General features: G+C 28.4%; 3 protein-coding genes across 5 annotated transcripts; all 3 read left to right on the top strand.

The window, feature by feature from the left end:
• The first annotated feature begins 2073 nt into the window (after window positions 1-2073).
• LOC126683044 (uncharacterized) lies at window positions 2074-4489 on the top strand. The gene is made up of 4 exons (XM_050378861.2): window positions 2074-2243; window positions 2347-2496; window positions 2577-2758; window positions 4234-4489. The coding sequence occupies exons 1-4, from the start codon at window positions 2166-2168 to the stop codon at window positions 4241-4243; spliced, it is 420 nt and encodes a 139-aa protein (XP_050234818.1). The 5' UTR covers window positions 2074-2165; the 3' UTR covers window positions 4244-4489.
• Window positions 4490-9601: 5112 nt separating this feature from the next.
• LOC126683170 (uncharacterized) lies at window positions 9602-10894 on the top strand. 3 transcript variants are annotated; one of them, XM_050379005.2, is made up of 5 exons: window positions 9602-9738; window positions 9812-9958; window positions 10042-10222; window positions 10689-10747; window positions 10815-10878. In XM_050379005.2, the coding sequence occupies exons 1-4, from the start codon at window positions 9661-9663 to the stop codon at window positions 10718-10720; spliced, it is 438 nt and encodes a 145-aa protein (XP_050234962.1). In that variant the 5' UTR covers window positions 9602-9660; the 3' UTR covers window positions 10721-10747; window positions 10815-10878. The 3 variants fall into 3 exon arrangements, with proteins under 3 accessions (XP_050234962.1, XP_050234965.1, XP_050234961.1); XM_050379008.2 differs by having other exon boundaries at window positions 10692-10894; XM_050379004.2 differs by having other exon boundaries at window positions 10689-10892.
• A 1147-nt stretch (window positions 10895-12041) lies between these two features.
• On the top strand, window positions 12042-15656 carry LOC126683021 (uncharacterized). Its single transcript, XM_050378839.2, has 4 exons — window positions 12042-12198; window positions 12283-12432; window positions 12615-12798; window positions 15518-15656. The coding sequence occupies exons 1-4, from the start codon at window positions 12121-12123 to the stop codon at window positions 15553-15555; spliced, it is 450 nt and encodes a 149-aa protein (XP_050234796.1). The 5' UTR covers window positions 12042-12120; the 3' UTR covers window positions 15556-15656.
• Window positions 15657-16183: the final 527 nt, after the last annotated feature.

Genomic DNA, 16183 nt, shown 5'->3' with positions numbered 1-16183 from the left:
TTACTTATTTGATTTATTTTATTGAAAAACAATTTATTTAATATTACATATTCAGAAAGATATAAAAAAAGTAAATAAAATGTTATTTCCATTTACATTAAGTTGTTTTATTTTATTGAAAAAACAATTTATTTAATATCACATATTCACAAAGATATAAAAAACGTAAATAATTTGTTATTTCCATTTACATTAAGTCGTTGAAATAAACTTATAAATAATAGTCATGCGTCTCCATTTCTTTTCTTTCTCATTTTCAATTTAAAGCAAACACATTCCAACTTAAGAAGAAAAAAAAACTTATGCTTTATAGACTAGAAAATTTATTATTATTTTAAATTGTGATTTTATTGTTAGTAAAAAACGTATTTTCGATTAATTCAATATACTTTTTTAATTTTATTATTAATTTATTAAAAATATATAAAAAAGAGATTCAATACAAAAAAATCTAAAATTTAATGAGATATTTTTTATTTTAAATTTTATATCGATAATCTGTAAAAATAAATCTTCAAAAAACTTAAAAAAAAGGTGTGTTGCATTGCATGCACTACTAAAATGTTTACTTTTAGCGACGGATTTTTCCGTCGCTAAAAGCATGAAATCCGTCGGGAAAACGTTTCCCGACGGATTTCCCGACGGATTCAATCCGTCGGCAAAATCCTCGTCGCTAAATTTTTGGCGACGGACCAAAAAATTTGGCGACGGATTTTTCAGAAATTGCCGACGGATTTTAGCGACGGATTTAAATCCGTCGCTAATTACCGACGGATTTAATTACCAAAAAATAAAAAAAATTAAATCGTAAAATAAATTATTATTATTTAATCGGTCACACACCCGTCACACTCCGTCAACCTCCGTCCCCCACCCGTCCCCCGTCGCCCTCGGTTACCCATCCGTTGCCTCCATCACCCAATCGCAATTTTTACAAACTTCCCAGTAGGTCACCCATCCTTCCCACTGCTCCCACTCATTGCTCTTTAACTTTGAAGTTCTCCCGCGCGTATCTCCACCTGAACCAGCTCAGCTTCTTGTTATATATATATGTATATTTATATTTAAATGTAACTAAAAATGACAAATACTTCCTCCCACATTTTAATATAATTATTTTTTATAATTAATAGTTATTTTAAATAATTATTAATGAATAAATAAATAACAATATTTTCAATATATATATTTATGTTATATTTAAATAATATTATATATAATTAAAAAAATAATAATTATTTTTTCTTTAATAATTATTTTTCTAAATAATTTTTTGATAAAAAATGTATTTAATTTAATAATTTTTTACGATTTTTTTATTTTTTGGTAATTAGTGACGGATTTAAATCCGTCGGTAATTAGCGACGGATTTAAATCCGTCGCTAAAAACAGATTTTGCGACGGATTTAGTGTTCCCGCCAACTTTAGCGACGGATTTTCCGTCGCTAAAGTTGGCGGGAACACTCCCGCCAATTTAAATGACAATTTAGCGACGGATTTCAAATCCGTCGCCAAATCCGTCGGTAAAAAAAAATTAGCGACGGATTTTGAATCCGTCGCTAAAATCCGTCGGTAAAACACAGTTTTTTAGCAGTGATGATTAGTTCGTTGATTGATGGGTTATTGACAAAAATAATATCAACCTTTGGATCTTATATCAAAATGGTACCAAAATTTTAGTTCGTATCTTATCGGTACTCTATCTACTTTCTATTATTTGTTTCAGATTGTTTTTTTATTTTTACAAATTCTGGCCATTTTTAATGATATGGCAATTGGAGGAATTTTGCAAAATCAAATGCCAATGACACATCAAATTGTATATCATTTAAAATTATCAAAATAAAAACTGAAATGAATTAAAAAAAAATATTGCTCCGGTTGCCACATCATCAAAAATGGCCGGAATTTGTAAAAAAAAAGTAATTTGAAACAAACAATAGAAAGTTGGATACCAAATAATACAAATTAAAAGTTTAGTACCATTTTGATACAAGATTCAAAGTTTTGTACCATTTTTACCAATAATCCTCAATTGTTACATGATTTATGATTAGTTTAATTACGCCCTATTTACAAAAGAATAAAAAAAAGATTGAACGCTATTTTCATCCGTATTTAGCAGTAACCCATTAGGGTTTTTTATTATACTGCAACAGCCGATCATGACTTATTCTGATTCGGAGGACGAAGAATTAAACGATGAACTTCGCCGCTATAATGAATATGTAGCCGAGAGTGACGTAATTGTCAAAACCTTTATTTTCTGTTTACTGTTGCTGCCGATGATTTTCCATTGATAAACACTTACAATTCAGTTGTTTACTCTTTGTTTTGACGGTGTAGGGTTTTGATGTTCCTGATTTTGTTCCGAAAGGCAGTTTTATCGGCGGAATAATCCGTCGTCTTGATCTCTCACATCCTCACGAATTGGAAAACATAATTATCTGCGCAAAATTTGCTATCAAACACTACAACCATCTACCGGAGAATAATGTATGTTCTCATCAGTTGTTGGTTTAAATTATATCAGAATTCAGATATTGATCATTTGTTGATTTGCATTGTTAATGTAGGAGAAGAAGTTGAAGTTAGTGAAGGTTGTGAAGGCAACGGGAAATTATCCAAATTATTACATAACCTTAAAGGCTAGAGATGATTCTGGCTTTGTTTCACTCTACGAAACTGCAGTGTTTCGTATGCTTCATGACAATAAACGCTCGGTGTCCTTATTCAGGCCAAAGCGGAAAACAATAAGGTATTAAATACTGTTTTTTATTGCATTCTATTTGTTGCTAGTTATGCCAAGTTCGAGCTCAAGTTTGACAATATCCGAGGTACTCGAGCTAGAGCTCGACTCAAATTAAATAGAAAATTATAATTATTAGAGAATAACAAATATTTTATGTATTCTTTTTGCTTTTGAATTTAGTATTTAATCACTGAAAATGCTACATACTTAATTTTAAAGATATAAAAAAATTAATATAATAAAAAATAAATTATTACTTTATGTTATATGAGACTTGTTTAGACCCGTTTAGTACAGACCTTCTTAATTGATACTCGAACTCGGCTCAGATTTTTCGGGTCGATTTTGAGCTTTTTTCGAGTGGTTTTTGAGTAACTCACGAGTCCCCAACTTGTTTACAGCCCTGGGTATAATTTATTCATAATGTCCAATTACAATAGTCTATGCATATGGCTCATTCACTAGAAGCCAAGTAGCACAGATACGGAACACTTGAACATAGAAACTGCGAATGGTGTTGTTTTTGAGATTTCTATGTTAAAAAAACGTTAAGTGAATGAAATGTGGGTTCTATTTAGAAATAATTCTAATTGAGAAAAGCTAAGCGATAGTTAATGTTGACATGGGTCTCTAATATTGATATGTATAAGATGAATCATTAGTTCAGATTATTTTGACATGGGTTACGAAACTAAAAGCGTTTCGTATGCTTCATAGCAATAAGCGTTCGGTGTCCTTATTCATGCCAAAACACAGAAAAATAAGGTATCAATTACTGTTTTTATCGCATTCTATTTGTGGTATATATATAGTTAGGGGTGTAAACAGACCAAGACGAGACCGTGTTTTGCCAAGTTCGAGTTGAAATAAGCTTGACTTAAATTCAATAAAAAAGAATAAGAATTATTAGAACATTTTAATATTTTATGTATTCTTTTGCTATAAAATATAAGTATTTAAGCACTAGCATGATATACACTTAATTTTAAATATAAAAAGTTAATTTAACGAAAAAATAGATTATTATTTTATGTTGTATTACTCGTTTAGGCCCTTTAGTTTTGCGAGTCTCCCGAGCCTTGTTGATTGATACTCGAGATCGGCTCAGATTTTTCGAGTTGATTTCGAGTTTCTCGTGAGTAGTCCAACTTGTTTACATAACTAGGTATAGTTTATTTCATAATGTCCAATTAATATATGCATATGGCTCATTCAGTAGAAGTTAGATAGTACAAATACGGAAAAACAGAACATTTGGACATGAACACGAAAAAACAGTTTCGTTTTGAGTTTCCTATATTAAAAAGAAAATATTGATTGAATAAAGTGTTAGTGCTGCCTAGACTAAAAGGTAGAAACGATTCGAATTGAGGAAAGCTAAGCTAAGCTATAATTAATGTTGACATGGGTCTCTAATATATGTTGATATGTGTAAGATGAATCATTAGTTAAGATTATGATGATTTGATTTTGTTTTGCAGTAAAAGTTGAAGCAATGAATCAGTGAATCCACTCTTTCTTCAACACTTCGGCGTGTGTTTCCATATTTAGACTACCTTTAGGTGTAAATTTGAAATGCCAATGATATTTGGGTTACTTAGCCAATTTTTGTAAACATTTAGGTGTAAACATTTAAACATCATTTTGAGACTTAGAAGTTATTAAACTTCCATTGCCCATTAAACATATATTGACACTAAGTCCTTCATTAAATTAAAAGATAATTTACCTAAAAAAAACATCTGAGAAAGCATTTTAAAGATTTTAAGTATATGCTACAGTTTTGTATATCGTACTTTTTCTCCATTTTTAAGTATTTTTATACATAAGGGAATCAGATTTTATAAGATTAGCTCTCTAATTTTATACTTGCCAAAGATTTGTGTTAATTGTTATTGTATTTCTAGTCACATGTTCTAAAAATATAGTGCCTTGATTTATTCGGGCGATAGAAGAACATATTGTTTTGAGTGCGCTTTTTGTTTTTATCTACACTATTTAATTGATAGTTTTAGAATCATTAATTAGTCTAAATCTATATACTTATATGGAGTAATTAAAAGGACTAATAGAGCCTTTTTAATTATTTTTTCATATAATGATTATTAGTTCACCTAAGCAAGTGAATGGCGGGAAATGTGGTTTATACGTCATTTCCACTACCATATATGAAATCTATAATTCAATTCTAGTGCATGTTTTAATAAATTATATAATATTATATTATATATTGATTAACATGATGAATTTGGTATTCATCAAAAATAAACATGGTGAATTTGGTTATTTATTTTTGACAGCATGGAGAAATAGTTTATTTTAAGAGTCCGACCTAATATTACGAAACAAGTAGATCATTTATTGTGTATTTTATCAACAATGCATATATATTTCTTTGAATGCTATGTCCAATTTATTTCTGTGGAGTTCATGGTGATACAGTTTTGTTCATTTGTTTTGCTTTTATACAACTACTTTCGAAAAATAAATTTTATGAACTATATTTTAAATAATCTAACATAAAGAGAATAATTTTTTAGGACTAATTGTCAATAAATACAACTAAAATTTATAATATTGATTTGTATTTACATTTATGATATATATAATGTTTAAAATATTTTTTAAATATTTTTTATTTATATTTTAAAGATTTAAATAACTTATAATTTATTTTAAAATAGTTAATGTTGAAAGGTTTAGTATACAAATTTTTTAATTTCCACTAATTGTAGTTATGAAACAGACTTATATAATTCAGCACTTAAAATAAGCAGCAATTTTTATTTTCAGCACATAAAATTCAACGCTTAATTTTCAGTACTTAATTTTCAGGGTAATTGATTCTGTAGGTTAATCAACTTACTAAATTTATCAAAAAGGTCACTGAACTAAAAAACACTACAAACTGTTCATCGAACTTTTATTTTTGTATCACAGGGAAGTCACTCGCTGCATTCCGACCTATTTTTGCTTAGGAGGACATCTGAATCCTCAAAATCCTATCTCTCCCCTCCACCTCATTTCCACCACGTCATCTTTTCAAACTCCTCATTTTAATATTTCAAATAATATACTAAATTTTAATAAAAACAAAAACTCATTGGTAGATTAGAGATAAAAAGGGTAATATACTAAAAGAAAATTACAAATACCTCACTTTTTGAATTTTTTGCAAAAATACCTCTTTTGGTAGTTTATTAGTAGATTATTAGTAACTCATTGGTAGATTAGAGATAAAAAGGGTAATTTTGTAAAATTTCTAAAAAATGAGGTATAGAGGATAATTTCCCTAATTTTGTAGCTTACTATAAATTATTTATTTTTATTTATTTAATTTTATGATATTTTATAGAAAAATCAGTTCAGAGATTTAAAATAAAATTTTCTTTTCAACAACTGAATATTTTGAAGTCTCACTAATATGGGTGAGCTCGGTTCGGTTCGGTTTTGCAATTTTCAGAACTAAACCGCACCACCCCTATAAAAACCAAAACCAAGTTTCTGCATACAGTCTACGGTTTTTTTGGTTTTCAGTTCGGTTCGGTCGGTTCACCATAAAAATAAACACATAAAATTTAATAAAATTCTAAATAAAAAATATATAACTAAATCAAGGGATTATTTGCGAAATATCTGTTTTTCCCAAAGTATTTACACCATTTTTGGCCATCTTTTCCTTATTTCCTACGCTACCTATTTTTATAACTTATTAACAAAAGTACCAATTATATATAGTAGTCTTATCTCATTTTAGATTAAACTTTTACATAACTATTTTTTTTTTCTCTTCTCTCTCAAATTTCTCTCTTCTTTTCTTCTTTTTTCCTTCTTTTTCTTTTGATTTTCAGTTTATCTCTTTCGGTTACTTTTCCGTTCGTCTTTTCCGTTCGCTTTTCCGTTCGCGCTTCCGTTCGTCTACTTCCGATGGATTTCTCGTCGTTTCCAGTCATTTTTCCGTTCGTCTCTTTCGTTCGCGGTAGTCCGTTCGTCTCTTCCGTTCGCGCTATGGATTTTTCGACATCGTTTTTAGATTTGTGTAATTTTTTATATTTTTTGTGATGATTTAAACATTTTGTAAATAAATTATTGTAGATCTATACTTTTTTTGTTTATATAATTGTTTTATTATTCATATAATTATTTTGTATTTCTCTTATTCAAATATTTGTTTATTACTATTGCTTTTGCAAACAACAAATTGATTTATGGTGCATTTGTAGTGATTTTATAATATATTTATGTTATTGTATATTTTTGGTATATTTAAAGTATATTTCTGGTGTTTTTCAGGATATCTATGTTTTTTGGTGCATTTCTGCCGTATTTTTAGTATATCTATGGTGCATTTGCAGTGTTTATGGTTTATTTGTAGTGTTTATTGTGTATTTGCAGTGTTTTTATGGAATAGACCACAAAAACACTGCAAAAATTCCATAAATACACTATATATACACTATATATACATTATATATACTATTGTTACATATAAAAACACAATTAAAAAATTAAAAAAAATTCCAGAAAAAAAATCTATAAAAAAGAAGAATAAAATATAAAAAACTGAAGGATTGTGCAATCATTCGGTTCGGTCGACCGAACCGAAAAAACCAAAAACCAAAATTGGGTGAAAATCCAAAACCAGAAAAAGGTATTTGTGAAATAAAAAAAAGATATTTTTTGTAAATAAGAAAATAAAAAAAGAAAAGTTAAAAACTGACATATAAAAGTGTAATTAAGTTATTAAAACATGTATTCTACAGAATTACCATCTAAATAAATGCAAGGTGTAATTACATTAATTATATGACATTGTAGTTGAACATCTAAAACCAAAATATTCAGTCAACACAAATTTTGATATTTCCATAAATCTTCTGCTAAAATTAAAAATGAAAAATAAATTATATAATAAGGCATTAAATGAAAAATTAATAACAAATAAGTAAATATTAACAAAACTACGAAATTAACAAAAGATTAGGTCAAACACAAACCATGAAATGTATTTAGCTATCAAATTTGCAGTAAAAAAATTAAGTCAAATACAAATCTTACAGAGTACAATCTAATGGTATCATGGGACTGTAAAACAAAAAAAACTCCAAAAATTAATTACAATCAGTAGTTAAAATAAAAAATTACATACACATATTAAAAAAAGCAAAAAAATTAACCAAACATTATCATACCTTCTTACTTTAAAATGCCAAAAATTTTACTAGAGATTTATTTTAAATTCCATATCTCCAACACTAAATAAAAAAAAAAGGTTAGATCTTTGGAGAAAAAAATAAAACAATAAACATATATAAATAAAAATTAACTGGCTCGATTTTTTCAAAAAAATCACTATAAATTCCGTTGACTTCGGTTTTTTGGTTCGATTCAGTGAGCAAGCTCCAAAACCAAATCGAAATCGAAAACCGTGATTCTTATAAATTATAAACAAAACCACTTCATATTAACCACATTTATGTTCGGTTTGATTTTTTCAATTTGGTTTGACTCATTTTTTCAGTTTGGTTTGATTCAGTTTTTCGAGTTGATTCGGTCTTTGCTCACGTCTGCTAACTAATATAAGCAATTGACCGAGTAAAGTGTTAGTGAGTATAACCAAGGGCAAAATTTATATTTTTAAAACGTAAGTTGAACCTAGTTAATTAAACCGTTTCTTGTGGGGTTCTTAGTAATTATCCATAATTTAAATTACAGCTATTAATAATAAGCTATGGCGCAGGTACAATATAATTATTTAGAAAACAAATTCAGGGAGCTGTTGTAGTTTTTGCTAAAAAATTCTTAAAAAAAGGCCAAATATCGTAAAAAGGCCAAATCTTTCATAAAAGTTTCATAAAAATTCTGATTTTTCAATTTTGTTTATTTTGGCCAAAAACAAATTATTTGGTTTCAATTGTAGCCAACTCTCAATTCGATTTCAATTTGCCTATGTGACGCCTATGTGGCATGCCAAATATTAAAAGGTCGGGACTTTTGTGAAACCAAATAATTCATTTTTGGTCAAAATTGACAAAATTGAAAGGTCATTACTTTTGTGAAACCAAATAATCAGTTTTTGGCCAAAATCGACAAAATTGAAAGGTCGGAACTTTTATGAAACTTTTGTGAAAGGTTTGGCCTTTTTACAACATTTGACCCTTAAAAAATAGAAGACCTAGCTAGCTACAGTCGACCCTCTGATAATTAATACACATGGTGGATCAAAAATTTATTAATTATTAGAATTATTAATTTATTGAATTTGTATAAAAAAAATTATAAAAGATATTTTAAAGCATCTACATTGATAGACCTATTATTAATATTATATTATAAAAAAACTAACAAAATACACTTTGCAATCACTCAATTTAAAAAAAATAATTTTATATTCAATTTAAGAAATATTAATTGATATCAAACTAAAAAATATTATTAAGAAGTTGTATTCATAAAATAAAATAATTTTTAGTATTTTTTATACTAGAAATACTTTACTTACTTTAATTTGTTTATCTAATAGCTTCTTTTAAAAAAATTCAAAAGAATAAGAAAGTCATAATTTGATGGTATTTTTACTTCCACTTTATGAATTAAGGTTAGTATTGCCTCAAATAAATCATCAATTGTTATATATTTCTTTCAAAAAATCTCTCTAATAATTAATATTCATGTAGAATATATTTTAAATTTTATTAATTATTAAATAATAGAATTATTAATTATCCGACGTGGAACGAAGTTGGTTCTCTCAATTTTCTATTAATTATTAGAATTATTAATTTATAGAATATTAACTATTAGAGGGTCGACTGTATAGCCCTATATATTTACGAACCCATAAATTTATTATTTAAACATTAAGAAACAAACAGTGTTCCTATTCAGTCGAAAGTTACACTGCGATCATGGCTAATTCTGATTCGGACGACGAAGAACAAAATGATGAACTCCGCCGCTATAATGAACATGTAAACGAAAGTGAGGTACGTAATCGCCAAATCTTTTATTTTCTGTTAGGTACAATTCAATTATTTATTGTTCGTTTTCACGGTGTAGGGTTTTGATGTTCCTGATTTTATTCCGAAAGGCATCTATTTCGGATTGCTCTATCGTGTTAATCTTTCAAATCCCGACAAACTCAAAGACGTAACGCTCTGCGCTAAATTTGCTATCAAACACTACAACCATCTGCCAGAGAATAATGTATGTTTATCATCAATTGTTTCATTAAATTTTCATAATTAGTTCGATGTATTAATTTGTCGCGATTTCGATTGTTAATGTAGGAGAGGAAATTAAAATTACTGAAAGTTTTGAAGGCAACCTATGGTTATAGGAACTATAATATAACCTTAAAGGCTAGAGATGATTCTGGCTTTGTTACAACCCACGAAACTAAAGTATTTTACGCGAGTCATAGCAATGAGCGTTTGGTACGCTTATTCAGGCCAAAACGCAAAAAACAAGGTATCAATTTAGCTGCATTCAACAGTAAATGTTTTACCATAATTGCTTAAAATAGAGGTAGAACTAGAATGGGACGAGGTGGAGTGGTCGCCTCATCCGGTTCCGAAATATTAGACATTGATTGGATCGAATAATTATTTGAAAGAGGATTTAATAGTATTTTTGAAAAATTTGAGCCAGACGTTAATATTGTTTCGTCTAAATTTTATTAAGAGAATAAAGTAAAATAACATGTTGTTCAATCTCAAAAAAAAAAAGTACATCGTTTAATTTGAAACAATTATAAAGTAAATCAATCAACATATTATATTCTATTTTTTGACATAATTGGAAGAAGGTAATAATTATCCTATTTTTTAATTTGTTGTCTAATTCTTTTGTTTTCATTGTATTGTAATTAGTGGTATAATTTATTTTCATAATGTCCAATGTATGCATATGGCTAATTCACTTTTAATATATACAGAAGTTGATCAGTCAAGGCAGGAAGTCAAGTAGAAGCAATTCTAATTCATGAAATCAAAGGTATATATGATTAATGTGTAAGATGAATAATTAGTTGAAATTAAGATGATTTTATTTTATTTTGCAGTAAGAGAAGCTTGACTTGAAGTTTGATTTTGTTATGCAGTTTTTGACATTTTATGATTTCAGAATGCAATGAATGAATTGTTTAATTTTAAACTTTTCTAGTTCAGTATGTTATTTTAGATAGTTTACATTGTTTGTAATGTAATGGATGAATTGTGAAATTTTTAACTTAAGCAAATAATTTTAACTTTAATGTCTTATTTATATTTTCAGTGTTTTCTAAAATATAGATAGAATTATGAGCAAATTACTCTAAGACACCTCATGTTTGTCATAATTCACAGGTTAGTACGCCTTGTTTGAAAATCAAACAATTTGACATCTCAGTTTTGATTTTATAAACTATATGAAATTTAATGACTTTAATTTATTTTTTTAATATATATTAACATTTTAATTTCTTTTGAAAAAAAATTATTTTTTAATTTTTAAAAGTAAATGAAATCAGAAAATTAAAAAAAAATGTAAAAAATAAAATAAATTAAAATAGATTTTTTAAACCATTAAATTTCATAAAATTATAATTTTTATTTATACTTGTGTTAAAAAGTAGCATTGAGGATCCCAGTCTACGTGTACGAGTAACAAAGTGGAACATGATGCGAGAACGACCACGATAAAGTTTAAGGTGAAGGTTTGGCCACTGAATAAAAATCAAAGGAAAGACGAAGCATCTATCAATTTTACATTTTAAAAATATGTTATGCCCCGTAAAAAATACCTTCACAACCTTTCGGAAAGATCCAAAATATCGTTAAAATCCCCCGTAAAAAAACGCGTAGATTGACAAGCTAACCCTATAAGTAGCTCTTTCGAAATGCTTGCTCTAGCAATGGGACAATTCGAAGCGTAAACAAGAATGAACCGGAAAGGAAAAGATAACAAAATAAAATCCAGAAAAGTTCATCTCTCCGATGTCATAATTCTAATAGGAGAAATTTTTAATTAACTAAAAAAATTTATATTTTAAAACCTAAGAAGAACTTAGTTAATCAAACCTTCTTGTATGGAGTTTTAAGTAATTATTCTTATAACTAAAATTATAACTGTTAAAATAAACTAATCAACTATATATTCTAAGATTTAATAAATCTCAACTAGAGTTTATAAAAAAAATTAAAAAATTATAGTGATTACATAATTTATTAGAAAAAATCAGGGAGCTGTTGTAGTTTTTTGCCAAAAGAATCTTAAAAGAAAAGGAAAACGCTTTTCATCCATAAATATATAGGAAACCCTAAAAATTTCTTACTTATACATTAAAAACAGAACACTATTCACCGAAAATTATACTGTGATCGACGATCATGACTAATTCTGATTCTGATTCTGATTCGGAGGACGAAGAACTTCGCCTCTATAATGAACATGTAGCTAAAAGTGGGGTAATCGCCAAATCCTCTTTTTTTTTCTGTTTGCTGCTGCAGCCGATACAATTCAATTATTTATTGTTCGTTTTCACGTTGTAGGGTTTTGATGTTCCTGATATTATTCCGAAAGGCAGTTTTTTCGGCGGATTAATCCGTCGCGTTGATCTTTCAAATCGCAGAAACTACGAAGACGTAGACGTCTGCGCTAAATTTGCTATCAAACACTACAACCATCTACCAGAGAATTATGTATGTTTTTCATCAACTATTTGTTTAAATTATCAAAATTACCAAAATTTGGTATAAGCGTTGTGCATCATTCTGCTACTATCGTGGGTTCAATTACTCTCACAAGCGTTCTCCGTCTGTAATTATTAAAAAATATTATCAAAATTATTTAAAGTGTTAGATTTGCATTGTTAATCTTGTAGGAGAAGAAGCTGAAATTAGTGAAAGTTGTGAAGGCAACAAGTGCAGGTTTTTCGCACTTTTACGTAACGTTGAAGGCTAGAGATTTTCGGGGCTTTGTTTCAGTGTACGAAACTGAATTGTTTTATACCCGTTTTGACAATGAGCGCTCCGTGCAGTTATTCAGGCCAAAACGCAAAAAATCAGGTATCAGTTACGGCTATAATTTATACTCTAAAGTTTCACTAAGTTATGCATAAGGGAAAGCTGTTTGAGCCCTAATTATTTTCTATCTGTTGAACTCAGAAATTGGGTTTAAAAAAAAATTCTTTATTTCTTTTTAAATTATTATTTCATGGTATACTAATTTCATTACCGAAACCGTCTTGTCTAATGCCTGAATATTAAAGAAAATGTTGATTTTTTTAAAAAAATGTATGGAAAATAATAATTTTGACATAATATAAAAGATAAAGATATGTATTTTATTCTAAATGCTAAATTTAGCATTGTCGTATTGATTTATCAATACAATGTTGATGCTCTAATGCTAGCAAAATATTATGTTTAACACAAAATGTTAATATTATGTCCAATGCAAACTATTACAAAAACGGGTATAATTAATTGCTATAATAATTATTTTACTTGTTTTACTCTTGTTTACCTTATTTAAGAGGAAGAATAAAGTTTAAAAAGAAAATAATATTTTAAAATAATAATTAATTAAATTAATACTAATAAAAATATAATTAAATATGTATACTTAGTAATTATCAAAATTTAGCCTACATTGGACATTAAATATGTTATATGCAAAATTTAAAACCACCGTATATGTCAAATTCAGCACTAGTCTGCATTGAAATTAAATATTAGTTTAGAACTCAATTAGTAAATCAGAATATCAGCCTCATTTTTGCATTCTTATTATTTATCTGTTATTTATGTAACTCTTTTGTTTTGATTTGCATTGCATTTGATTTACTTTGTGGTATAATGTATTGACCAAAGGGTCAACGCGCCCCCTAAACTTATAACACGGGATCATCTAACTCAATTTATACTTTTTTGAGCAACTAACCCCAAAACTCTTCAATTTTGGGTCAAATAACCCATAATTATATTTTTAAAATGTGTAAAATATAAATCGGAGGCGATGGATGCAAAAAGGTAATTAGATATTTCCCTAATTGTTGCGATATATAATTATTCTAAATCTATTTTTTAAAATAAAAATATAATTTATGGGGTTATTTGACCCAAAAATGAAGAGTTTTGGGGTTAGTTGCTCAAAAAAGTATAAATTGGGTTAGATGACCTCGTGTCACAAGTTTAGGGGGCGTGTTAGAGAATTTTCACTCGCTAACTTGTAGTACTCGACAAGTCGAGGTCGAACCCACAAGGACAAGAGGTTTAAAGTGAACGAACACGGATTTTAAAATTCAACTCGGAAAGCAACAAGTAAATTGATTTGGATTAATTACTACGGTTTTTTAAATCAATAAAATCAACAATTAACTACTAAGCAAGCAATTAACACGTTACTTAAATTAAACAATTAACTAAACAATTGCTAATTAACACAAGATTTAGAAAGGGAAACGCTTAGAGGTTGCTAATTAGGTTTGAAACGTTCTAGCTAACCGGGGTTGATTTAGTATTTGGTTCGGGTCAAGTTTTTCTAAAATGCCTAATCCGCTCTTTCGAGTCCGCAATTAGATCTAATTGTAATTAAATTAATACACCGAAATCTAAATCACTCTCGCGTAATTCGATTTCAATTATACCAATTGAATTCAATCACGAAGCTAACCTATAACCAATTAAGTCCTAAACCGCTCTCGCGTGATTAAACCCTAATTAAATGATTTGCTAATTCCGGGTTATTAAATGACTCTCGCCTAATTAATTAACCTTTTAACCTAGGATTAGGAGATCAATCTATCCTAGACATTAAGCACACAAATCACTACAAACCCTTATACTCAATCAAGCCCTAATCAACTAATAACAAGCAACCTTTATTAACAACCCCTAAACAAAGGGTTTAGCTACTAATCACAAACATACTAACAATAACTAATAAGTAAGAAATAGGAATAAACATAGTGTATATATTAATTACCTTGTAATAATTGAAGACCCAAAGCATAAAAGAGATAATGAAGAACAATAATAAGGAACCAATAATCTTCTATTAATAATAATAATTTTCAATCCATAACAAAAGCTCAAAATATCACTAAGAACAAGTGTAATTAAAAAAGCTGAAAATAGTAAAGTGAAATGGGGGCTACAAATCTAAAAATGAGTGCATACCCTAAAAATAGAAAGGAAGGGATCCTTTTATAGTTCAAGGACAAAAAGGGAATAAAAATACACTATCTGACAAGTCTAAATGAGGTAGCCAATCAAAAAAGATCACAAAATTTTCCACATGTGCCTTTTTAGCTCCAAATCACGTATCTTCATTAATGAGATGTTTCTATCGAAATGAAGTGATTTCTATAGAAACAGGCTTAGGTGAAAAGCTCACTGGATGCATTTCTGACATGGTTTCTCAGGAAATCTCGATAGAAACCAATCTGTCTCGATCGAGACAGACATTTCTGAAGAGGTTTCTGAGGAAATTTCGATAGAAACAAGCTCTGACTTGATCACTTCTGCTTCTTCGAGTCTTGATTGCTCCAATTACGCTCCAAATTGCCTGATTCTCGCCAATATGTACCTGAAACACTTCGACATGAAAATGAGCAATAAAACACCTTTAATGGACACTAATCATGGCTTAATCACATCAAAATAGACCCACATAATAGGTGTAATTCTACACCTATCAGGGCGCGTTGACCCTTTGCTCATAATGTATTTCATATTGTCCAAGTATAATATGCAAATGGCTAATTCAGTTTTAATATAACAGGAGCTGGTCAGACTAGGCAGGAAGATCAAGTCAAGTAGAAGCAATTCTAATTCAGGAAAGCTAAACTATATATAATGTTGGCATGGATCTTTATGGATTTTTATTTTATGCTGATATATTAAAGAGCGTGGTTCGTTCATGGAATAAAATAGTCGTTTTTACTTTTTGATAAGAATATTTATTTTACAAAGTCATACAATAACAATTTTATGAAATTACTATTTTATAATACAAAGGGAAAAATAGTCAATCTAGCTATATGGAATAGTAATTTCATTCCGTGCCTGCCACATAAATCAAACATAGCCTAAAATGAATTATTAGTGTTAATATTGTTAACCTTTTTTTCTAAGGTTAAGATATATGTTCAACAGAAAGTCTTATATAGCCTCTTTGCAATAACAACAAAAAATGAGGAAGAAAGGCTAATGTAGTGAAACTGGTGGTTTGATTACTAAAATTATTGATTTTGTAAATTTTGAACTTTTAAAAACTTATATAAGACTTCTGTTGAACTTTTAAAAACTAATATAGCTGTAGATATTTTTAAGGAGTAATGCCACTGATATTTTGGTTACTTTGCCAATTTTTATGGCGATTTAAAACTAAAATTTTATAGTGGTCTGCTAATCTGCTTATTTCAAAACTAAAATGTCAAATACTAAA

The sequence above is a fragment of the Mercurialis annua genome, linkage group LG5, assembly GCF_937616625.2.
Source record: "Mercurialis annua linkage group LG5, ddMerAnnu1.2, whole genome shotgun sequence".
NCBI classification, from domain to species: domain Eukaryota; kingdom Viridiplantae; phylum Streptophyta; class Magnoliopsida; order Malpighiales; family Euphorbiaceae; genus Mercurialis; species Mercurialis annua.
This window is presented reverse-complemented; position numbering and strand designations above follow the sequence as displayed.